This window comes from Camelina sativa, chromosome 17 (assembly GCF_000633955.1).
Source record: "Camelina sativa cultivar DH55 chromosome 17, Cs, whole genome shotgun sequence".
NCBI classification, from domain to species: domain Eukaryota; kingdom Viridiplantae; phylum Streptophyta; class Magnoliopsida; order Brassicales; family Brassicaceae; genus Camelina; species Camelina sativa.
The window spans coordinates 21,308,590-21,321,275 of record NC_025701.1 but is presented as its reverse complement, the minus strand read 5'-3'; the positions used below and the strand labels follow the sequence as shown (position 1 = coordinate 21,321,275).

The 12,686-nt window shown below is 39.3% G+C and overlaps 4 protein-coding genes across 6 annotated transcripts; 3 read left to right on the top strand and 1 right to left on the bottom strand.

Annotated features, from left to right (window-relative positions):
* Positions 24-2,914, top strand: LOC104757800 (SH3 domain-containing protein 1). The gene is made up of 10 exons (XM_010480593.2): positions 24-366; positions 644-757; positions 842-911; positions 995-1,143; positions 1,242-1,343; positions 1,445-1,645; positions 1,729-1,791; positions 1,875-2,234; positions 2,323-2,397; positions 2,493-2,914. The coding sequence occupies exons 1-10, from the start codon at positions 307-309 to the stop codon at positions 2,613-2,615; spliced, it is 1,317 nt and encodes a 438-aa protein (XP_010478895.1). The 5' UTR covers positions 24-306; the 3' UTR covers positions 2,616-2,914.
* On the top strand, positions 2,986-5,126 carry LOC104757798 (pentatricopeptide repeat-containing protein At1g31430). The gene has a single exon (XM_010480589.2). It carries the CDS (start codon positions 3,133-3,135, stop codon positions 4,843-4,845), a length of 1,713 nt encoding a protein of 570 aa, XP_010478891.1. The 5' UTR covers positions 2,986-3,132; the 3' UTR covers positions 4,846-5,126.
* LOC104757799 (LRR receptor-like serine/threonine-protein kinase FEI 1) lies at positions 4,992-9,286 on the bottom strand. Of its 3 annotated transcripts, XM_010480591.1 has the most exons (15): positions 9,114-9,286; positions 8,860-8,908; positions 8,450-8,673; positions 8,212-8,347; positions 8,068-8,139; positions 7,900-7,971; positions 7,726-7,797; positions 7,344-7,415; positions 7,188-7,259; positions 6,905-6,993; positions 6,650-6,808; positions 6,223-6,555; positions 5,895-6,143; positions 5,671-5,804; positions 4,992-5,580 (listed from the first exon to the last, which is right to left on the bottom strand). In XM_010480591.1, the coding sequence occupies exons 3-15, from the start codon at positions 8,547-8,549 to the stop codon at positions 5,362-5,364; spliced, it is 1,779 nt and encodes a 592-aa protein (XP_010478893.1). In that variant the 5' UTR covers positions 8,550-8,673; positions 8,860-8,908; positions 9,114-9,286; the 3' UTR covers positions 4,992-5,361. The 3 variants fall into 3 exon arrangements, with proteins under 3 accessions (XP_010478893.1, XP_010478892.1, XP_010478894.1); XM_010480590.1 differs by lacking the exon at positions 8,860-8,908; XM_010480592.1 differs by lacking the exon at positions 8,860-8,908 and having other exon boundaries at positions 5,895-6,140.
* On the top strand, positions 9,701-12,619 carry LOC104757797. Its single transcript, XM_010480588.2, has 7 exons — positions 9,701-10,005; positions 10,089-10,222; positions 10,315-10,563; positions 10,802-10,936; positions 11,062-11,244; positions 11,383-11,544; positions 11,638-12,619. Exons 1-7 carry the CDS (start codon positions 9,744-9,746, stop codon positions 12,079-12,081), a joined length of 1,569 nt encoding a protein of 522 aa, XP_010478890.1. The 5' UTR covers positions 9,701-9,743; the 3' UTR covers positions 12,082-12,619.

Below are 12,686 nucleotides of genomic sequence, written 5' to 3'. Positions count from 1 at the left end.
GAGTACAAAATTGAAGACCGACCACTCAAATAAAGAAAGAAAGTGTTGGAAACCGAAGGAGGAGTAGCTGCTTCAACTTTCTCCACTATAACTCATTCCGTTGTCGTTACTTTTTTGTTTTTTTTTCTCCGACTGTTACCTGTAAAGAAAGGAGTTAAGGATCTATTACTTTATCTCCTCTGTTTCCTCAATCTGAGAATTTTTTAACTTACCCTTTTCCCCAAATCTCTTGATCTATCATCGGTTGGTAGTACTGAAGAAACCGAACTTGAAGCTACTTAGAACTTGAGTTTTGGTTTTAAAGACATGGAAGCTATAAGAAAGCAAGCGGCGAAGCTCAGAGAGCAAGTCGCCAGGCAACAGCAAGTGGGTGGTGGTTTCTTAATATTTTTTCTAGATTTCTGTTTTCTTAGATAACTGAGATAATTTGTTTTGTGGGTATCAATAAAGGAGGAATCTTTGAAGTGGGTGATGGTTTAATTTATAACTTTTGGGAGTAGATAGGATTGTCGAGGTATGAATTGGTTATGTAGTTAGGTGAAAAGTATGGACTTTGCTTGTTTTAGGCATAGGTTACCTTATAATTTCAGACAAGATTTGTGTAGGTCTCTTTAATTGTATAAAATTTATGGTTATTGTGTAGGCGGTTCTGAAGCATTTAGGGCATGTTAACGCGGATGCTGTTGTTGTTGATGAAGAAGAGCTTCATTGTCATCAGAAGCTTCAAGATCTGTATAGCTCTACTAAGGCTGCAAAGGTAAGGTTTTTTTTCTTAAGGTGTCTCGTGATAATATAATCTTCATTGGTGTTTTGGTTTATTGAAAATTTCTTCTGTTCACAGCGTTTGCAAAGGAATATTGTTCGCGGACTCGAAGGTTTCATTGCGACCGGCACGAAAGTTGTTGAGATTGGTAAGTTTCTGTTTTCTACTTGATCTCATATATATATACTTCTTGGTATCAAATTTTTAATGTTGTACTGTGTATATCCACAGGGTTGAAGTTTGCTGAAGATTTTAAGAAATATGGAGATGAGAATCCTGATGCTAATACTCCTCTCTCAAGAGTTGCACATCACTTTGGTACCTCTTACAAGTCGGTGGAAGGCGAGAGGGAAACGCTCCTTGTAGTTCTTAGTGAGCAGGTAAACTTTTTGGAACATTTTCATTTCATTCTCTATTCTTTTACCTGGCAGGGTCGCTCGAGAACATGTAATGAAGCTTTAGACTTTTGTTTGTTTAGGTTTGTGAGCCAATTCGTACAATGATATATAGTGCGCCTTTGGAAGATGCTAGGCATTTGGTAAATCACTATGACAGGCTGAGACAAGAAGTTGAAGCTCAGGTAAAAATCTTATTAAACCTCTCTCTGGTTTGTTTTGAGGCGATTTGAAATTTTCTTGCGGTGTTGACCATTTGTGGAGGAAACACACGCTTTTTTAATAGGCAACTGATGTACTGAGGAGAAGATCAAAGTTGAAGGAATCTGATATTTCTGAAGAAGCCTACATAAAACTTAAGAATTCCGAATCGAGATTGGCTGAGCTCAAAACAAGTATGAAAACTCTTGGCAAAGAAGCTACTAAGGCCATGTTGGAAGTCGATGATCAGCAGCAAAATGTTACTTATCAGCGCCTCCGTGCTCTGGTAATCATCACTTGAATCATATCTCAGCTCATGATTGTTTACTTGTTCTTTTGATTAGATATGAAATGAAAATACCAACGCAGGTTGAAGCTGAGAGAACATATCATCGTAATGCTCTTGATATCCTCGACAAGCTACATGCTGAGGTCAGTAACTTGCTCTATTTACATACTTAAGATTATGACTAGATACAATCAGTCGTATGATCTGGTTTTGCTTTCTTATTCAGATGATTGCTGAGGAAGAATCTATAGGATCATCACCAAAGTCACTACCTTTACATTTAGAGGATGCTTCTTCTCTTCCCCAAGAAGAAGTGGGTTCAAATCCCTCAGGAGAGATCAAATCAAATACCTCGGGAGAGATCCAGTCAAATCGTCGAGAAGAAACCAAGTCGAATCCCCAAGAAGTAGTAACCAAACCCAATCCCAAGGACGAAATGAAGTCCAGTCCTCGAAAAGAAACCAAATCCACTCACCAGAAAGAACTCAAGTCTAGTCCACAGGAAGAGATCAAGAAGTCCAATGGATCTGATGATCATCACAACCATCAACTTCTCAGTCAGAATGATTCCTACTTTCTTGCAAAGGTAAAGCCTTTTAAAACTCTTTACTCTGATTTAAGTCAACTTTTCAAATTCAGGGGAGTAAAGAGTTATGTTTTCTTGTTTTTGACAGGTTGTGCACCCGTTTGATGCTCAAGCCCCAGGGGAACTCAGTCTCGCTGTCGATGATTATGTAATTGTGCGGCAGGTACATTTCTTGCCACCCGTGTTTAACAATACAACATACAAAACAAAGAAACATGATTTTACCATTTTGTTGTGTTTGATGAAACAAAATTTCAGGTGGCTGGAACAGGCTGGTCAGAAGGAGAATACAAGGGCAAAGCCGGATGGTTTCCTTCTGCTTACGTTGAGAAACAAGAGAAAGCTCCCGCGAGCAAGATCGTGGAATCAAACGTCAAGTAGCAGTGATCTCTTTCTTTAAACATAAATACACATCCATAAAGTATTAAGTATGTGTAAGCTACGATTGTGTGTTTTTCTACCTTCCTCTTACGTATCATCATAAGCTCATACGTAAGTATGATTATGTCAGATATGTATCCACGAGTAAATATGACCTGTGTAAGAGATACGATTGTGCTTTTTCTTCCTCTTTCTTAAGTCTTAACTCTCGAGTCGATTTCTCCATGATGAGAATCCTGTTTTATCTTCTGTAATCTAACTCTAATTATGATAATATGATCTTTCAGTTTCTTGTTTCAGTACCTCTCTTAAAGCTTGCTTCTTTATGATGAAGATAAATCTAAGTTGAAATCAGCTTCAGAAACCGAACAGAGTTTGAATCGTAAAGACATGTCTTTCAAATATTATGTACTCGAAAGTTCACAACTTTACATTTTCATTACATTTGTTTTTTTTCTGGACCAAACCATAAAAACTGTAACGCCTTGTTTGGTAATCACAATTGTATCCTTCTGACATGAGTATGGGTTCTGTACAAACTCCATCACTTCTTATGTATAATAAGATGCTCAAATCTCTTGCTGAGACAAAGAGTTACACGAAAGTTTTGGCTTTGTTCGGTGAATTGCGAGGACAAGGCTTGTATCCTGATAGTTTCACTTTACCGGTTGTTCTGAAATCAATTGGTCGTTTGAGGAAGGTTCTAGAAGGTGAGAAGGTTCATGGTTATGCTGTGAAAGCTGGGCTTGAGTTCGATTCTTATGTATCCAATTCACTCATGGGGATGTATGCTTCATCGGGTAAAATGGAGATCACTCATAAAGTGTTCGATGAAATGCCTCAACGGGATGTTGTATCTTGGAACGGGTTGATTTCTAGTTATGTTGGGCATGGGAGGTTTGAAGATGCCGTTGCTGTGTTTAAAAGGATGAGCCAGGAGAGCAATTTGAAGGCTGATGAGAGTACGATTGTGAGCACTCTTTCAGCTTGTTCGGTTTTGAAGAATTTGGAAGTTGGTGAAAAGATTTATAAGTATGTTGTCACAGAATTTGAAATGAGTGTTAAGATTGGTAACACATTGGTTGATATGTTCTGTAAATGTGGGTGTCTCGATAAGGCTAGAGCTGTTTTTGATTCGATAAGAGACAAGAATGTCAAGTGTTGGACTAGCATGGTTTCTGGGTATGTTAGTAACGGTAAGATTGATGAGGCTAGAGAGTTGTTTGAGAGAAGTCCTGTAAAAGATGTTGTTCTTTGGACAGCTATGATGAATGGTTATGTTCAGTTTAACCGGTTTGACGAGGCACTGGACTTGTTCAGGTGCATGCAGACTGAAGGAATTAGGCCTGATAATTTCGTGTTAGTCTCTCTCTTGACAGGTTGTGCACAGAGTGGAGCTTTAGAGCAAGGGAAGTGGATACATGGTTACATACGTGAGAACAGAGTTACAGTAGATAAAGTAGTTGGTACTGCTCTTGTTGACATGTATGCAAAATGTGGATGTATTGAGACAGCTCTAGGGGTTTTCTATGAAATGAAGGAGAGAGATACGGCTTCATGGACATCACTTATCTACGGTCTTGCCATGAATGGGATGTCAGGGAGAGCTTTGGATTTGTATAACGAAATGGAACATATCGGTGTTAGGGTAGATGATATAACCTTTGTTGCGGTCTTAACAGCTTGTAATCATGGTGGATTTGTAGAGGAAGGACGTAGAATTTTCTATTCAATGAACAAAGTACATAAGATCCAGCCTAAATCAGAGCACTGCAGCTGTCTGATTGACCTACTATGCAGAGCTGGGTTATTAGATGAAGCTGAGGACTTGATAAGTGAAATGCGAAGTGAAAACGATGAAACTCTAGTTCCTGTGTACTGTTCTTTGCTTAGCGCTGCTCGGAACTATGGGAACGTAGAAATAGCTGAACGGGTAGCGGAAAAGCTCGAGAAAGTGGAAGTAAGTGATTCTAGTGCTCATACTCTGCTGGCAAGTGTATACGCGTCTGCTAATAGATGGGAAGATGTAACAAATGTGAGAAGGAAAATGAAAGATATGGGAATCAGAAAGTTTCCTGGTTGCAGCTCCATCAAGATTGAAGGGGTTTGTCATGAATTTATTCTTGGAGATGATCCATCATCTCACCCAAAAATGGATGAGATCAACTCAATGCTGCATCAAACGACTAATCTGATGATTGGTTTGGAACATGAAGAAATTGAAATTTGATAACTTTCTATTACATTCTTTAAAGAGTGCCCTTAAATCATTAATATTTGTTTCCCTGCTTTTAAGTAATCATGAATATAAGCTAATGAATCGATATGAGTTTGAAATCAGGTTCTTTAACTGAACCAAGATTTTGACTGAGACTGAGGAAGAAGAAACATGGATTATTTCAAAAGAAGAATTCAGAGTTTTTCTACAGAGGTCGCAACTATACAATTCAATTTTCATGTTCAAATAAAAGTTTCTTTTTACCAAAAATCTGAACAAAAAAAAAAAAAAAAGGGGAAGGGGCTGAAAATGAATGGCTCAAATCTTGTAAAACTGGAGGGCAAAAGTAAATGGCAACACAAACACAAAGACTCTGTTCCATTACTGGAGGTTGATGGATCTTCATTGGCATTTGCAGGTTTTCTTGGGGGAGCAAAACTGTAATTGAATAGACACAAGGCATCTGGATCTTCCTCCGGAAACCAGATTCTGTTTACTTTAGGCTGGTGGGTTCATGGCTTCATGCAATTAATCAGAGCTGGAATCATAAAATTCGCTGGGGCAAGGAGTCATGACTTCTGATTCAAGTAACTGGACAACCCGATGCATCGTGGGACGCTCTTCTGGACTCGAAGACACACACTGTGTTGCTATTGATAGAAGAGCATCCAGGCTCTCTATCTGCATTCCTTCACAGTTAGGATCAACGATCTCCCTTGGCCGTTTCTCGCTGATTAAGAACTTTAGCTGCAAAAGATCATTAACCAAAAGTTCTTTTACTCAAATTTGTCGGAATCAAAACATCAATATCAAAAAAAAAGTATGTCATTTGCGTACCCAACCAACAACGTTAAGGCCTCTCTCAATGAAGGAAGCATCGGTTGGTCGCTTCCCACTCAAGATTTCAAGAACCAAAACCCCAAAACTGTATACATCTGTTTTCTCGGTTGCTCTACCGCTTTGCATATATTCTGTTAAGTCAAAGTCAAATGAGAAACTCTCAGCATTTCGAAGATCAAATCTTTATTATGTAAGTGAAGACTCTCAAAAGGCCTCTTTACCTGGAGCTAAGTACCCAAATGTGCCTGCAACAATGGTTGTAATATGGGATTCTTCGTCTTCCAACAACTTGGCTAGACCAAAATCTGATACCCGTGCCTCGAGATTGCCATCAAGCAAAATGTTGCTCGACTTTATATCACGATGTATAATCCTAGGAGAACAATCATGATGCAAATATGATAACCCTTTCGCAGCTCCTATGATGATATTTACACGCGAATCCCAGTCCAGTTGCTCGCCTCTCTCTACTAATTCAAGAAACCAAACATTCTCAATGAAATCATTCATAATATTGGAAGAGAGCCGTAAAAACAAGATTAGTCATACCATGAAGTGCTTCATCAAGGCTACCACCGGGCAAGTAATCATATAACAGTAGCTTTGATGTTGGCGAATTGCAATATCCACGTAGATTCACTAGGTATCTGTGTTTGATGCTGCCAAGAATCTCAAGCTCCCGCTCAAAAAAACGATCAAACCCTTCGTTTAGTTTAAGAATTCTCTTCAATGCAAAAACGTTGCCATCATCCATGGCCAGCTTATACACTGTTCCAAAGCCTCCACATCCGATAATGTGCTCTTCATTCAACATTTCCAGCTTCTTAATAATATCTTTGGACGAGTAAGGCAAATCTCCGTGGAACATCACAATAGACGCACCTGAATTGACAAAGTCATAATGAAGCTTTTGGAGATGGAGGGAAATTTGAAAATTTCCAAGATAATTTCTACAAAAAAAATCAACACGGCTCACCTCCACCAACATCCTTTGCAAGGCTTTTAATCTCGACTTTACCGAGCTTTTTATATAAAAAGCATCCCCAGAAACACATCAGTGCCACTAGAAGCAGCGCACCTACGGTTGCTGATGCACTAATAAGCAGCTTACCCGAGTTTTTCTTTGGATTTTGACCTATAATGTACAGACACCAAATATAACTTTAGTGATAGAGCCACAACAAAACCTGTATGTTGACCAGAAAATTGCTAGGATACGTAGTTGCTTTACCTGATTGAGAATTTGAAGAAGGGTTTCGACTATCATCTTGGCACACGACATCAATTTGCTTTCCACACAAGTTAAGGTTTCCAATGAAGCTGTAGGGGTAATGTATCAGTTTGAAAGCCTTTTTTTTATTTCAGCTGCACTGATACAAGCTAGCTATATAATTACTGTGGTTAAAAAAATCATCCCAAATATAACCGAAGCTCTGAAAGATCAGCTGTAGAAATGAAGTTTAGAGGCTCTATTTTTCTAACCCTGAAAGAGGAAAGGGATTTTGTTTTCTTACGAGTTCTTAGAAAATCCAGGGAGCACCCCGTCAGAAGGTATTTCCCCCACCAGGAAGTTGTTTGAGACATTGCTTCAAAAGACAAAAATAAACAAAATGATTCACAAAACTGGAATATGATCAATAACAGCGGAAGTCAGAGATTAAGGTGCTCACAAGTTAGCAAGCTTTTTCAACTGCCCAAGCGAAGGAGGGATAGCTCCACTGAGAGTGTTGCTTGACATGTCCCTTGAAGATATAATAAAAAAGTCGAAAGTGAGTTTTAGAACAGAGAAGAGAACAACCACTAATTGAACTAAGTGAAACCAAAGTAACATTATCGTGCTTCTCAAATTACAGTACTTTTATAGGCTCACTAAGAGTAGAGGTAAAACTAGTTCTGAATACAATGTAGCATACAAAGATATTATGCAGTCAACCATAGGTTACCATGGTCCTAGATGGTGACAGAAGTAAATGAAACAAACACTAACAGATATTCCAGAGACCAAAAGACCGACGCATCTACAAATATATGGAAGAGGAAAAAAAACCATACAGCTTTTGAAGGCCAGGCAAGTCTCCTATCTCAGCTGGGATTGGTCCAGTGAAGTAGTTACTCTGCAAGTAACTGCAAAAACCAGTTGGACAATTTTGATGACCATGAACAACTGATATTGGTCTCTCAGAAACCATGTGGAATTCAGCATAATTATCCTGGAAAAGCGCTTACATTTCCTCCAATGCCGTGCAATTTCCCAACGCTGTAGGTATTGATCCATATAAATCATTGCTGTGAAGCATTCTGCAATGACGTACATGTGATCACTAATCAGCCTCAGATTAAGTATACTGTATACTCATAATTAATAAAATGAATTTAAGGTTAGAGAGTACATACAAGAGCCTTAAATGGTCCAGCTTTCCAATCTCAGGAGGTAAAGGTCCCATTATTTTGTGATAAGTAAGATTCCTGCGAACCAAGAAACATAAACAATAATACTGAAGATAATACGTTTAAACCCCAACAAGATTCAAAACTTACAAGGTTATCACTCTCTTCGTTTTTGCATCACATGTTACTCCATTCCATTTACATGGATCTGGATCTTCTGGTCTCCACTGATGGATGAAACTATCTGATCTACTAACTGCATTTCTGAAGCTCAGAAGCGCCTCCCCTGAATGGTGTAACAAGCAAAAAAAGGATTAAAGCTCTATAAAAACGGCGCAGGACGCTATGAATGGTAATAAGTGAGCGAATCATATGGCAGTAAGTGTACCGTCAGGACTAATGGCTAGATTTTCGTTTGATAGTGCACAAAGCAATGAGATCAAAAGAAGCCATGAGCAGCAGCTTTTCATCTCACAGATGCCCATCATGGCACTGTCCAAGCATAATATAACTACTACCAATCATTTGAGAGAAGAGCCTCGTCCTTGTAACAGATAGTCAGCTATTTGATGATCCCATGTGTCTGCTATGTCCAAGTAAGAAACTTGACTCCTGAAAAAAGAAGGAAATACTTATATTATCAGATTACTAATGAGCCCTGAAGAGTTCAAGAGTACACTTAGCACATAACATAAGATACGCAATTGTACATAAATATCATACAGTAGCCCAAAATCAAACAACTGATTTCTCAATGACACATCAACTTATGCATGCTCTCATCTACATTTTGAGTACCTGGAACAGTGAAACTGTCCCACAAGAATCTCACCCACTTCCCCAATTCCTAAAATTAGAAAAGTTCCCAAATTCAGCATCATTAACCAAAAGAGCTCAAGCTTCAATAAGATTCAAACAGTAAAAACGATCAAAACACTCAAAATCAGAAAAACAAAACAAAAAAAACGATTCAGCAAAAGAGCCAAAAGCCCAACTCTTTCCCCCCCACACAATATCAAAAGGTCAAAACTTTGAAGCAAAAGAATTAGTACCAAGACTACAAAATGGATCCGAGAGGAGGAAGATGAAGAGGAATTGAGAAATTGAGAGACAGAGGAAGAAGACGACTAATTGAGCTGTAAAGCACGAAAATTTATATATTAACTAAACGAGACCCAAAAATAAAAATCACTTTTTTTTTTTTTTGGGGTTGTGTGTGTGATTTATTTTTATGGTAAGAGTGAAGAGAGAGAAAGCTAGAGAGTGTTGTGACTTGTGAGAGAGAAGAGTAGTGTTTGTGTTTACAAATTTTAATTAGTTTTTGTAACTAAGTGAGAGAGTTTGAGAGAAGAAGAGAGAAGATGCTTTCTTCTCCAAAGCATACGACCAATGAGAAGAAACGAAGTGGGTCTCGCACGTGCCGATCTCGACCTCCCGCACGTGCCAACCGACGCTTTCCTATACTGATAGACAAACCCAATTATTATGCCAGCTACACCTTAGCTAGCCATCTCTCTCTCGGTCGATACCATCATCATTGGGCCCATCTTAAGGCCCATTATTCTAACTGACGAGCCAATTTTTGTATAAGCCCACCGGTTTTAACAAACCGGAATAAACCGGTAGAGATTAGAAGTCATTGTTGTTTGGTTGGTTGTGTCGTGTATTTTGAGTTTTTATCGATGGCTACGGCGGCGACTCTTTCCCTGAAACCGCCGGTGAGCTTCTTTTACGGCGGGAACCAACGCGACGGAGGAAGGAGGGTCACCGTCGCACGAGTTTCTCGAGGCGAAAAGTTTCATGAGAGTATAGTTCGCCTCTCTGCTTCGACTGTGCTGTTCCTCGGTTTAAGCAGTCTTCGCGTCTGTTCTCCGGCCTCAGCTCGGTTACTACCTCCGCCGATTGTGGCTACGGAGAATGAAATCAGTACAGAAACTGTAGCTGGTGCGTGAAATTGAACATTTTCGTTACTCTTTTGAGTTTCAATAGATTTGAATTTTGTTTGTTTAATAGAATGAGTTTTGCAGGTGAAGAGAATCACGAAGTTGAAGATGAGAAGTTGGAAGCAGACTTCGAAGCTTACAAAGCTAAAGTGTATTCTCTGAGTGTGCCGTTAAAACTCGTTGCCTTGCGTGGCTCAGTGCCACCATCATGGATTAAGGTTGTCTTAGTTTTTCACTTCTCTGTGTTCCATTTCTTATTTTGAATCTTAGCTTATTAGCTGAAATTGTATGTTTTTTGGATTGAGTTTAGGAATTTATGAGCTCACAAGGGAAGAGAGTGAGGTTAAAGACTCGGTTCTTAGCAAATCTTGAAGAGATTTTCTTTGATCTATCTAAGCCTAGTAAAAAGGGGAAAAAGGGTTCTGCTTCAACTGCAGCAGCTGATATGATTAGTATTGGTGATTCTTGGCTTAGTTATGCTATTAAGGAAAAGCTGATTGAGCCAATGAAAGGGATAGAAGATCAAGACTGGTATAAAGGCTTGAGTGATAGATGGAAGGTGAGAATTTAAATCAGTGGTTTTAGCAATATGTATATATCTGTCTTTGTGCAAGGGATGGATTTCTACGTTGATCAAATAGATTGAGGTTTGTTAGGTAGGTCTGGATGATATATGGTGATACAATAACACTAACTTGAGAGAATTTAGAGGCGTAATCTTACATGTGTTTCAGCTTTCTTACTCTGTAAACTTGGAATTGTTCTTAGGGTTCATTTCATGACTTAGAAAGTCTCAGGTTTATCTCCGCAGGAACTATGCGGGAGAAAAAGCTCCTGACGGTGAAATGTGGGCGGTACCATATCGCTGGGGGACCATTGTAATAGCATACAAAAAGAGCAAATTTCAGAATTACAAATTGGCTCCGATAGAGGTTTGTATACTTTATTGTCGTTTTTTTTTTTTCTCTCATCGACTAAGTTAAAATGCTGTCCTGATTTTGTAGCTGTGTGCTTATTTATAAGAAGTGAATATCACTGAACCATTTCCTGGCTTTAGGACTGGGATGATCTGTGGCGACCCGAGCTTGCAGGGAGGATCGCAATGGTAAATTGTCCTAGAGAGGTTATTGGTGCTGTTCTCAAATACATGGGAGCATCATACAACACGACAGACCTGGATTCACAAGTTGCTGGAGGAAGAATCGCCGTGGAAAATAATCTAGCATCACTTATGAAACAGGTTTTTGCCTTTTTACTATCTCTCCATACCCTAAAGACAAAAAGAGAAAACATGAGTTTAACATGTTTCACGCAACCTCTATAGTTATTGAGAAAAAATGGCAATGGTGGCTGATCTTGTTTCCCTTTTTGCATACAGATTAGACTGTTTGACAGTAACAACTATTTAAAAGCTTTCAATGTCGGAGATGTCTGGGTCACTGTTGGGTGGAGCAGCGATATTATCCCTGTCGCAAAACGTATGTCTAATGTTACAGTGATTGTTCCCAAGTCCGGGGCCACCTTATGGGCTGATCTATGGGTAAGTGACAGTCTTAAACTTTCTTAATATTCTGAATGCTACCATGTAACATATCCGGACACTAACCCCGTGAAGCATTATCGTATTTTAAAGGCAATCCCGGCTGTTTCTGACTCTGGTAAAGAAGCAGAAAAGATAGGAGGACGAGTCCGAGGCCCATCTCCAATAATCCACCAGTGGATAGAATTCTGCTTGCAACCCACAAGATCATTACCCTTCACACGGGAAGTGATTCCTGGTGCATCTCCTTCAGCCCTTGAGGGTACACTGGTTAAAGAACCCAAAGAAGCAAAGAAAGACAGATCAAAACTGGACACAAACCTCATCTCAGGTGTTCCTCCTCCAGAGATTTTGTCTAAGTGTGAGTTCTTGGAACCTTTACCAGAGGCTACGCTATTGGAATACCATCTTTTGGTTGATACTGTAAAAAAGCAAAGCCAAAGACCTAGCCTTGTGGAGAAACTACAGGACATTGTTTCGATTCGAGTTCCAGGTTTTAGGAAAAAGCTCGACTCCGAGATGAAGAAAAATATTTGAGTGACTGACAAAAGGTGGAAATAGAATTATTTGTATTATTAAATAGAGCAACTTCAAGATGGAAACGAAGTGCAAGTTTAACAAAACACGAGTCTTCTCTTTCTCTCTCAGTCTCTCCTTGTAACAAAACAAAGTATCATGTCATGAGGAGCGGAGAGTGATTGCATTTTGTTGGACATGGGCTATGCCCAATACGCCACTCGGCCCAACAAAACAAGCTAATTAAGATTTCGGCCCGACGAAATTAGATGCAAGTCATTAATAATTCGTAAAGGGGCACTCTCGGGAATTCACGATGGAAACCCTAGAAAACCCTCGGTCAACAGTCGCCTATAAAAGGAAGCATCACTTATTAGGATCACCATCCTCACCCGAGGACAAGAGACAGAGAGCAATACTTTGCGTGAAAACCGTTATTGTCTTCTGTATAATTCCTTCTAGCTTCTGAGCTCGTCATTATTGGCTTGTTAGTTCTCCTGTGAACTGACGAGCTCAATCTTGATTCTTGTTAGTGACGACCTCACGATTTTATCGTTAATAAAAGAACCAGCTTCACTCTTTCCCCAAAAATCTTTATTTACTTAGTGTTGTGCAATCCCCGGTAC